The following is an 11,289-nucleotide window of genomic DNA, read 5'->3' as shown; positions in this document are numbered from 1 at the left end:
GCTTGCCATTCCCTGACAAATATGGAAACTTCGGTTTCAGAAAATCCCCCTTACCCGGATGTCGCCGTCAGCTCTGCCGTGACTCACAAAGGAACTGTGGTAACCCAAAAACTCTGATTCTTTCAAAGTTCGTCGGTCGTCGGTTCGTAGAAGGCCTCGGTAGAAATTAGACGGTTCGCTTTATTTCTTGGTAGAATACTCGTCGCCGTCGTGTGACGAGTATGTCAACGATTCGTTGATCGGTTGTAGTTACAAGAGAAGATGTTTTTCTCTTATATTGCAGGATAAGTTTGGGCAGGATTTCATCTACTACAGATTCCATGATACATCGATACTGAAATATTTACCCATTTCAATACGTAGACTGGGAAATGTAAATACGTCTTCTACATATGTATATATATACATGTATTGATAATTATACAGTAAACGAGGAAACGTGCAGACATTTTAAAGTTTTGGCTGACAAGAGCGAAGAAGTGGACCGGAAATCCGAGAGGAAGTTGCTCGGTGTGCTAACGAAGTTTTCTCGTTAACGAGTGACAAAGGTGCGTAAAAACTGTCGATTCAAGGGATCGATTCGGATCCAGTTCTACGGAATGGTGGAGACTTATTCATATTCTAGTGGTAGTTCAATGACTTCATTGTTTATCGTCTTTTCGATTATAAACCGTCGAGAATAGTATCAGGGAAGATCGCGTATTCATAGGGTAGCGATACTTTGCATATAAGTGGAGTGGAACGGTTCAAATAATAATTATTCGATACATAGTCGCGCGGAATGTAAGTACTTGTAACTTCACGAACGACGGGCACCTGTGCACACGAACATTAATTGATATTCGCGATGATTCGAGCGATTATTTCACCGCGGGTTTACACAAAATGCGCTTTTGAATTTCAATCGTGCGGGACATTCCACGTATTATTAGCAATTTATAGTCGTAGCTCAGCGTTTCGAACGAACGTGCCGACAGTTAATTTTTCTGTTAATGTCGCGAACAATATGCCGATTATTCCATGAATTTCTTCTATTGAGAGCGTCCATGGTACTCGCCAATAAATTAATACCTCGCAGCATAAAACGAATATGGTGCCGGTAACTTCCCTTCCGCGGCCACGATCTTCTTTTACGCTCAGATTTCAGAAACCTTGAGACTTCGTTCGACTTTGTTATACTGTTACGGAACGTTATCTCGTCAGTGTATTAGACATTATCCGATCGATAGTCCTGTATGTAACCGCTGGTTTGTTTCCTTAGTACTCTATATCAGGCTCCCATTTTGCAGTTGTGAAATTTGGAAGGGCAGAGCTGTTCGCGCGTCTAGAGAACGTGTAGGAGCTGCTACGACGAGCACTGATTGATTACAGCGTAGAAACGATTCAATATGTTTATCTTCGTACAACCGGTGTGAAATATTGGCATTAACTGCAGCTGGTTCAACGAGGTAGAATCGTAATGTTTCATGAAGGTCGCCGTCTTTGATCCGTTTCGGAATAAAGATTTCATAAAACCACCAGTAGCTTCTTAGACCCAATTTCGCAAGTATTATGTAAAGCCGCCAGAAATTGCTATATTGTGTAAAAAGTGTGATCGTTTGAGTAATACAGTTGGGGAGATGGTTGCGGGGAAGACGGATTCATACGCGAAAGGTCAACAAGATAATCATATTTTCAGCGATTGGACAGGCCAGATACAATTTCTATTTTCGGAAATTTTTTTTGGACAACTTTTAATACAGATAGACTTCTCTGTTGGAGTAACATATTTTTGAATAGACAATAGTGTGCTCCTCTTATATATGAGTCATTGAAAAAGGTACGAGTATGATAATTTTTGATATCCTTCCTGATTACATACAATGGATAAAAGTCGGTCGGAGTAGTAATATAGAGTCTCGTACATTTAACGAGTGAAACTATGTTACGAAGTAATTTATTCAAAGGATACTTTTACGAATTTCAAGTTTCAAGTTCACAAAATTTAAAATGCCTAGTATCATTGCCATTGCATGCATCAACTGGTCCAATTGAAGATTATAAAGTTGACGCTACGAACATAATTTAAATTTATGAATAAATCTAGTATTAAGGTTGTTAATCAGTTTTTTGTTATTTCTAAACAATAATGTGTCGGGGTTTAAAATCTCGCGACATTATGGTGAGGCTACATTGTCGTCAGTTTTATATCGAGCAACATTGAAGATATTCTTGTACTATTGAGACACTATGTATATTTAGACCGATATAAAATCTACCAGTTGTTAAGACAACGATACTTTGTGTTATGAGCTATTATTAGAAAGGTGCCTAAAATTAGTGACGCACATTGCTGTGAAGGTATATTTTTATAATATATATATAATACGAGTTAATCTATTTCGTATTATTTACAGTACATATTTTCAATTGATAAAAAATTGCAGTGACACGAAATATATTAACCCTTGTTAAAACTTCAATTTTGTTAAAAATTTGTTTATACCACAGCTTTATACCACAATTTTCGATTTATCAACTCTATTAATTAGATATAGCAAGAAAAACACGTTCTTTTATGTGAATTGAATGATAACGACAAAAAAGACGTTGGTCAGTTTATAAATCGTTTGGAAAGTCTAGGGAACCGTTGTACCGTACCTCGATTCAAATCGCGCTTCTTCGATTGTTCGAGATAGCCTACAGGTGTCGCTAGCAACTGGTTGACGACGAACGTCGTTTCAACACGTTTCCCTCTCGTACATGCGCTGCGTACATGACGCGACGCAGCTCGTGCTCGGTAAATTAACAATCGTAACAAACGGACACGCACCTTCGCATCTCCGGAAGAAGAGAGGACAGAGCAGGAGCTGAGATGGTCTCTTCCTGCGCGAATTGTGGGATAGCCGTTATAAAAATGCTGTCGGACTAGTATGCGTTGTGAACTGGCCTGCGCGAGTCAACCAATCGAGAAACAAATTGTGATTCGGTGGGTACGTTTTCACAAAATGTGACAAAAACCGTCGGGGAGAAGTGGCTAAAGCGATACGAAACGCAACAAGAGGGACTCGCACACGTACATAGATTTGCTCGCGATCGTGGCAGTCGTCATCGTTGTTGTCGACATCGCCGTTGTTTGCACGCCGATCTCGATTTTGACAGCGATAACGAGTCAACGAATCTCGAAGCAAACTGTGGCGAGCAGAAGGATTCCTAGGAGAAAACGAGCTGCGTAAAGGAAATCGTTGCGAAGGGGGGAAGACCGATCCATTTCCGCGGAAAACGGGGAACAGTGAAAGCGTTTGTATGTATTCTTTATTTCGTTGTTTACCAAACCGAAGCTGATGCACTCGGCCACGATTCTTCCAAAAATAGAGACAGAAACTTGTCTCGCGACAGTCGCGAATCGCAACAGACGACGGAAAGGAAGTGGAAGAACCGTTTCGACGACGCGACACACGCGCGCTTTTTTCCGGGTACGATTTACGCGTGTGAGTGCGCCGTACACTTTCCCTCCGTTACGTCGCTCCAATCGGATGGCAGAACGCGACGCTACGGAGAACAGAAAACAGTTTCTTTTTATCCTGATTCGTCGTTTCGTTACGATTTTGCAACGGTGCTGCCGTCGCACTCAAAGATAAGAAGGGATAGCGCCGAGGCCGAGGTCGAGCAACTGCGAAAACACATACGGTTCAGCATAGACGAGGTATACGGTAGACCAACCATTTAATATATTTTTTATCGCATAGTTACCATTGCCGTGTCATGCTTGACATTACCGATAATATATAAAATTCAACGACGGAACCACAAGACAATCTTTCTTAAATAAGCAAATTGAAGTGATATTGATTTGCTACTAAAACTTTTCAAAATATTAAGATGAATATGTTGCATCGACATGTATTTCATTTGAAAAGATACGGTTGGTCATCGAGAAACAGTAGTATCGCAGGAAAAGAGTCTTAGTTTCACCATTTTAGTTTCATTGTTATAATGTATACAGCTAAAATTATATTTGTCAACAAAGTTCTCATAGTGTATGCGATAGCTCCATGTATGTACAACACTGTATAAAAGGAACAAATTATTCTTTATAACATAAGTTAGCACCAATAGGTACTTAGAGGGGCGGGAGTATCGCTGTCACTTGTTCTTCGTGACGTCGGTATTTCAGATCAGACGGTAGTAAATTCCGTACAATGGTTGGTCTATCTTGTACCTAGTTCGTGGCTTCGTACGAAAACTCGCTTGCTTTGGTACTGTCTCTCTTACCCGTCGCTTCTTCGTTTTCTGAAAGAGCTGCGTACCGACCAGTGCGCAATGAGTTGGTGGGGATAGAAAACGTGACGCCGGAGAGGTCGGTGTCGGTAAGCGTGAATGCGACGCGACGGTTGCGGAGGGAACACTTTAGTTGCACGAGTGTAGCGCGCCGCACAGGTCAGAACAGAGACAGAGCCATAGAGAAGAAGTAACTAACGAGAGTGATAGCGTTATTCGAGAAGAAAGGAGTAAACGTTCGACGGTGAAACGGAGTGAGAACGAGTGCATTAGCAAGGGTCGTGAGGAGAAGGAAGGGATCTCCGTCAAAATGTCGCTGAAAACACCAACGCGGATACATTGATTGCTTTCCGTCATTTAACAGGGGGTACGTGATCTTTTCAAGATTTCCTCGCGCCTTTTTCTTCTCTTTCGTCTAGCCGTTCCATCGACGAATAGATTGAGAACGCACGAAATCCATACGCAGCTTCTTCGGAGCTTACAAAGAGAGAAAAGTCATAGGTGCATCGATTGCGCACGGTCACCCGGTTTCCCTCTGTTTCCATCAAATACACCTTTCGGTAAAATAATACGTTTTCAGACGGTAAAGGGGACGTTCGGTCACCTCCTTCACGACTCCCGAATCACAATCGAAACCGAGGACCGGTTTCGTTCGCATCGGGATTCGAAAAAGAGCGTTCGAAAACGGAAGTTTCAGTTAGATTGAGAGCAAGAATATATTTGTTTTTCCGAATAATTTGAAAATTGACGTGCCCCGATCCAGGCGCTGTTCGAAACTGGACTATCCGACTGCTGTGAATAGTGAATAGTTGAAGTGAGAGCATTTTCATGCATACTATGAAAACTTGAACAAAATACTTTATTCGTATGTATAGGTGCTGTAGGAAGATGGTTTGTTGTTAGTTTACACTAACAAAGTACCTGTTAGAATACTTTGGACGATTTTATTGAACTAATTATAAATAAATTAATATAGTGTGTTCTATAGCTGAGACATTCTAGATTAGAAATATTTAATAGATATAAAGTAGAAAAATCTGTTTTAAAACACATATTGATATACCATGGAGCGGAACACGAATTCCAGTTGGTTGCTTTTTGCAGCGACAAGTTCTATATTGCTTAAAAAATAAATACCTGTTGTTAGTTTAGCTACTTTCTATAATTACAAAAATGTAAGTAAAGTTCATTCTGCTAAATATAACTAGAATCTAAGCAGTACGTCTCTTTAACTACTATCATGTTTCCTATCTCTTCACTGTCCATAATATTTTGCTGTTGAAGCAGGAGCATAGCAACAATATAATGTATTTCATCACAACGGAGTGAAATCTTTTCTTTTATGAATTCTCAGACTACGTGTACAAAAATGCTTATTTACTCATTCTATATACTTTCTCATTCACTATTCACAACAGTGAATTGTATTCCCTTTCAATTTAGTTATCAAGAATCTTTTAACATTTTGAAGACTAAAATGAGAAAGAAATCGTGATGTTTATAATCCATACACCAAAATTGTAAACAAAAAATGTGTATCTCACTTTGTTCATTATTCTAATAAATTTTAATTGCATTCTGTGTGTTCTCTAACGAAATTTGAAATAATGCAGCATTTGCTTTTTTTTTTTATCATTGATGCGTTCGTTTAAACGTATTACGCTTTCTACACGTATTTAGTTTTAAAGATTTATTTGATTCCGATTTGTGTCGGTTTTTCTATAATTTTCTCGTGCGTGTTATGTGTACAACACTCTACCGGCCATTTCGTTACGGTGGCGGGTAAATACATATGTACATTTATGCCCATCTGTTCGTATTCGTTACATATCTTTATTTCCTGATTATCCTCGAACATCAACGAAGCCATTCGCTGCCTGTGTATTTCATGTATTTGTTGTCTTCGAAAGTAACCCCAACCTCTAGGGTATTTCTTTGTAATTCATAATTTTGATTTCTCGCAATCAAGCTCGAAGTTTAAGCATCGGGCATTTCTAATTTCCGTGCGAATCCAACGGGTTTTTAAATATTATTTCGATCGTTGTTAATACCAGCTATTTCGCCGGGGTTCGTACACAAAAATGTTATGAAAAATCTCTCCAGGTTACACGGATTTGTTTTCTGTCAATATCGCGAAGAAATCCCGTCGAGTGATATTAAGGAAAACTCTTGTTAAACAATACGGGCCAAAATAGAAAATTAACTGGAAATTTTCCTACATTTTCTAATTGGAGAGTCCTCGTCTTTTACACAGTTTTAAAAATGAATATATTTCATAGGAAAATTCTAATAATTGTAAAAGTATAAGTTAAGGTTTAAATTGTATCCATTGATAATTATATATTTTACATGTATTATTTAAATTATTTACTAGGATTTTTGTAAATAATTTAGTGAATTCACAGCTAGAAATTTGAATTTTGTTGCATATTTTTCATATGTGATTTGTAAATTAACAGGTTGGTAAAGTGTGCAAGGATATAATATGATTACCAGTATGATCATATCTTTTGTTAATAAATCAAAATATCTCAAATTTATATCAATTTATGCTTTTTTATTGATTTTTTTTAAATTTAAAAAGCCATGCTAATTTCTTGATTCGGAATGCAACAATCTAAAAACAAAGTTCCTAAATAAATGTTTATCTGTTAAAATTTTGATTTTTTTTCCCAATTGTAACAAGTAATGTTTTAGGTTTCTGGTGAAGCTGATTACCTGAAATATTAGAAATATGGTATCGACTCGTCAGTCGAGTAACATGGGAGGAAGTAATGGGGGTGGACCAGTTGCCGAAGTTGCAGATACTAGTTCATCGAGAAGAAATCAGTCTGTAACAATGGCTAGTTCGTACAGTGGAGCTTCAGCCTCAGATCCACCCACCTATAGTAACTTAAACCTTCTGGACTTACCTGTTGAAATTCTGGAAAAAATTTTCAGCTATTTGGATTACAATACTGTAGCTCATTTACGTCCAGTAAGTAGAAATTGAATTGTAAATTGACAGACTAATAATTGTATTAATCTTTTATATCTGCTTCCTTATCACAGGTATGTCATCAAATGGACCGTGCCTGTGGTTCAATATTAAACTCCACATTTCAAAAGCTTCAAGCACAAATGTTAAGTCGTTTTCATGCAATTAAAGCACAGATGCCAAGACGCGAATCCGCACGTCGTAATCATCCATTAGCTTGTGAGTCGGACATAATTGAAACCCTTCACATGAGACTTACATTGCTGCAGATGAGTTTTGGCAAGCACATTGAACGCAAACATTGTTGTTTCTTTCCTGGGGAGGTAACTTGAGTTTTTATCCATAAGTGACATAATCGAAAATCTCCCACAATCATTGAGTATATAAGAGATTCAAGTCGCAATTCTTTTTAGATTTTAGATGAAGTTTATCGTATTTTACATTACATAAAGGTTAGTCAAAAATTAGCCAGGCCGTACAAAGTTACAGATGAGTTATTTGATTTAAGTACTATGGCTATGGAGTACTTTAAAGAACGTATAGAGCCAACACTACCCGAAATTCCATATTTTGGAGCTGATTTCTTAGATCTTGCTGGAACGTTCTCATGTAAGTCGAATATTTGAATTTTATACTCATTTGAAAGAGTGAAAATTGGTTACTTTATACCACGTTTTCTGCAAATGGTTAACAGCGTCTAGTAATGTGAACAAGCCGTTCATATGCCTGGACTCAACACCTCTGGCAGTTGGAAGCGGCAAAGCTGGAAGCAATAGCGGAGAAGAAGGTTCTCCTCCACATTCTTCGGATGATCCTGTACTTCTGGAGACCAATGTATCACCGCCACAATCGAATATGGTGTTACGGAAACGAATTCGTAAGATCAAGCAAGGCATGAAGCGGTACAATAGTCAGTTAACATTAATGCGTAAAGACCTGAGAAGTTGTAAAACGAAAATAGCAGAGCAACAAAAACAGATCGTGGAATATGCTACGCGTCTTGATGAGAACGACAAGAAGAACGAGGAGACTTCACGCAAATTTAGCACACTCCTACAGGTATTTACGAAGGTACACTTAGTACTCATAAGTACAATATGTGACAGAAGAAACGTATGTTCACGCGCATACAGGCTTCATGTAATTTAGATATGTTGTAAAATTTGGATTTACTTAGACAAGAAGGTAAAATTATTAGAAAGATTTATGTCTTTATGGATCCTGTAATTTCTAACATCATCTATGTATGTTGTACAGGAATTGAACAAATGTAAAACAGAGCTTCAGTACTGGCGATCCAAATCTCCAGCGATACCAGTGTGTGTGGTTTGTGGTCAATCCATGTTGGTACCGTCAGAGGACGTACCGGTTCAAAGTAATCAAGGTGTCGCGCCTGAAACAGCGAATGAAGAGTTGGACTTCATTCCCATTGCAGACTCGCAGAGTCCTACCGAAGTGGCTCCGCAGCCACCAATCACACAGCCTTCACCGCCACCGCCGACAGAGGAAATGGCACCACCAAAGGCTCCCGTGCCTTCGTTAGCCACAAAACGGAAATCTACATCAGAAAAACCTCGCCGTACTGCCAAGTCACGTCAGGTCAAACGTTCGAAAATATAAATCGATTCTGATCATGGTACAAAAATATTAAAAACTAACATCCTTGCTGAGTTTTCGGGATATAAAAGGTCTCTCGGGTCGAAGCGGCGCGTGTCCCCTCACGTTAGCGAGCGAACGATCTTAGAAAAGTACAAAATTCTTTCCTGAACGTCCTGCATTTCGCGCAACGAACCTCGTTTTTGAAAATTATAGTCACGTCGGTTGCCGCGCGATGGGGATTGACGCGTTTAATTTTCCTATTTTTATTACGGACGGATTCGTTACGCACGGTGACATCTACAAATATTCTAAATGATAGCTGATCGTTTCCAGCTCGCTCGTGAAGCAACACGACAGAGTGAGATCATTTCCCTTTCACGAGAGTCCTTTTAATTATTGTTTTTCACGATGGTATACACAAGGAAAACGGAAGCGTTGAAATTTATGTGATATTTTCAATTTATATCAAGTTTTAGAGCAGATCAAACATCGTGACGGTGGTGATATACAGACATTCACGTTCTGTATCCCTTGCATGAAAACAGTACACTGATTTATCATTTATCGTAAACGTTTATGATGTGTATTTTTTTGTTTTTTTATTTTTACTATAACGTCTTTTCTGACTGATTCGTGAACTTGAATTAAATGCCAATTAGACAATACAGAACCACATGCATAAATGCGATATCAGGTACACCCAATAGTTGTTGCCGATTTTTGTTAGTCGTAATTCTTGGAAGTTGTATAAAAATAAATATAAATACATGTAAAAACATACAAAAAACTTATTACTTAAATATGTTTTTTTTATAATTTTTTACATAGAAAACGGCAATAACTGTTTAGGGTACTTAATATTCGGTGATCAAACGGGACATAAGTCCCTGTATTAAACACGATTACAACTGAAGTTTGATGTTTGAAATTTCTGAAGAAATTCCAATTGCATATGTTACTATTTAGCAAATGGTTAAATTAAACGAAATAATCACGGTACGTGGTTATCGTTGTTCCCTGCTTAGATAGGGGACAATGGTCTTGTCTTTGAAGAAATTTTTCTTTAAAATTTCAAGTGGACATTCGACATGTTTCTAGCAAATTTTATTTTACAGTATCAATAAATAAGTACCTGAGGGGACTGACCCCGGACTAGTTCGCGCAGGTACTCCAACTTCCATCAATATTCATATCAATATTATAATTTACTTAAATCTGCTCAATTCAAAGGAAGGAAGGATCATTTCCCCTTGTAATGGTTTGTGTATACCACTTATGCTACCATGAGTTTGATTACAGATAATGGATAGCGAAAAATGTTATAAATTGTATTGATTTTAATGATATGTAACGTCAAGTTATTTTTCTGATCATCGTTATATGAGTTTACAATGACTTTAAAAACATGGGAAATTAACTAATACTTAATAACGCAGCTCACCATGATGAAATCAAAATCACTTCTAATAATATAAAGTTCTGTGAGCCTTAAAAATGCGATGTTGGGGAGAAAGTGGATTGTAAATGTGAACAAAACACGCATTAACTACCTTGAAGGGTGTTATTTTGTTTCTAACACGTCATCCATTTGAATGGGCGATTGTCTTGCAGGATGGCGTATATTGCAATATTAATAGCGCTAGGAAATTATTTATAGGATCAATTTATTTATAGGAAAATGATTGTCAGATTATTTTAATGAAAATAAATTTCAACACATCAATTTTGTAATTTATCAATCACGTTGACTAAAAATTGACTGATTCCGCCACCACGTACGCGAAGGAACCGAGATGTAGGAAACAATTGAATTGAATGTGTAGATTGATGAAATGAACTGTGTAGATTCAATTATTTGATTTGCTCCAATCCTAATTAATCTCGGAGATGCATAGTTCGAAATATTGTGGGTTATTATTCATGATTCTAGTAATAAATATAAATGATACTGATAATAAGTAAATGATACTTTATTATAAATATAAAAATATGAATAGTATATACATACGTGTATATATATACGTACATATATGTATATGCATGTATGTATGTATGTATAAGTGCGGTGACTTGCCAGGGGATTGCATACCACACGGAGCACTTTAGTTTAAACTTTAATGGAACAATAAGATATGATAATTAATGATGAAATAATTATATATATATGCATATATATAATTTTTTATCGATGTCGAAAATTAATTAGGTGATTAAATAAAAACTAGTGAGCAGTTGGTGAAAAAGGAAGAAAATGTGTACGTCAACACATAATGTATGAGAGTAATGTGCGAGTCTTAACGAGCGTGTGATATTTAAATGAAAATGAGAAAAAGAAACACTAAATTCAAACTTAATGAGAATTTACGATGTGATGCTTTATCGATTTAACTGCGGGAAAGTGACCTTTATTCAGATAAACTACATGTGGGGCGTTTTTGGCTAAGAAAACAATG

General features: G+C 37.4%; 1 protein-coding gene across 6 annotated transcripts; it reads left to right on the top strand.

The window, feature by feature from the left end:
- The first annotated feature begins 2,746 nt into the window (after window positions 1–2,746).
- Dmpd (F-box protein dampened) lies at window positions 2,747–10,567 on the top strand. 6 transcript variants are annotated; one of them, XM_078197510.1, is made up of 7 exons: window positions 2,985–3,283; window positions 4,280–4,627; window positions 6,958–7,237; window positions 7,312–7,560; window positions 7,651–7,846; window positions 7,932–8,308; window positions 8,495–10,567. In XM_078197510.1, the coding sequence occupies exons 3-7, from the start codon at window positions 6,995–6,997 to the stop codon at window positions 8,855–8,857; spliced, it is 1,428 nt and encodes a 475-aa protein (XP_078053636.1). In that variant the 5' UTR covers window positions 2,985–3,283; window positions 4,280–4,627; window positions 6,958–6,994; the 3' UTR covers window positions 8,858–10,567. The 6 variants fall into 6 exon arrangements, with proteins under 6 accessions (XP_078053638.1, XP_078053637.1, XP_078053636.1 ...); XM_078197509.1 differs by having other exon boundaries at window positions 2,985–3,685; XM_078197512.1 differs by lacking the exons at window positions 2,985–3,283; window positions 4,280–4,627 and adding an exon at window positions 2,747–2,972.
- Window positions 10,568–11,289: the final 722 nt, after the last annotated feature.

This window comes from Augochlora pura, chromosome 3 (genome assembly GCF_028453695.1).
Source record: "Augochlora pura isolate Apur16 chromosome 3, APUR_v2.2.1, whole genome shotgun sequence".
Classification (NCBI taxonomy): Eukaryota; Metazoa; Arthropoda; class Insecta; order Hymenoptera; family Halictidae; genus Augochlora; species Augochlora pura.
Note: the sequence above shows the minus strand (reverse complement) of the source record. Positions and strands in the feature narration are given on the sequence as shown.

Bases quoted from the DNA above. Each gene is read 5' to 3' on its own strand.
- Dmpd (XM_078197512.1), top strand. From the start codon at position 6,995: ATGGTATCGACTCGTCAGTCGAGTAACATGGGAGGAAGTAATGGGGGT. The intron at 7,238-7,311 runs GTAAGTAGAAAT...TCCTTATCACAG, and splicing joins CTGTAGCTCATTTACGTCCA to GTATGTCATCAAATGGACCG. The intron at 8,309-8,494 runs GTACACTTAGTA...TATGTTGTACAG, and splicing joins TCCTACAGGTATTTACGAAG to GAATTGAACAAATGTAAAAC.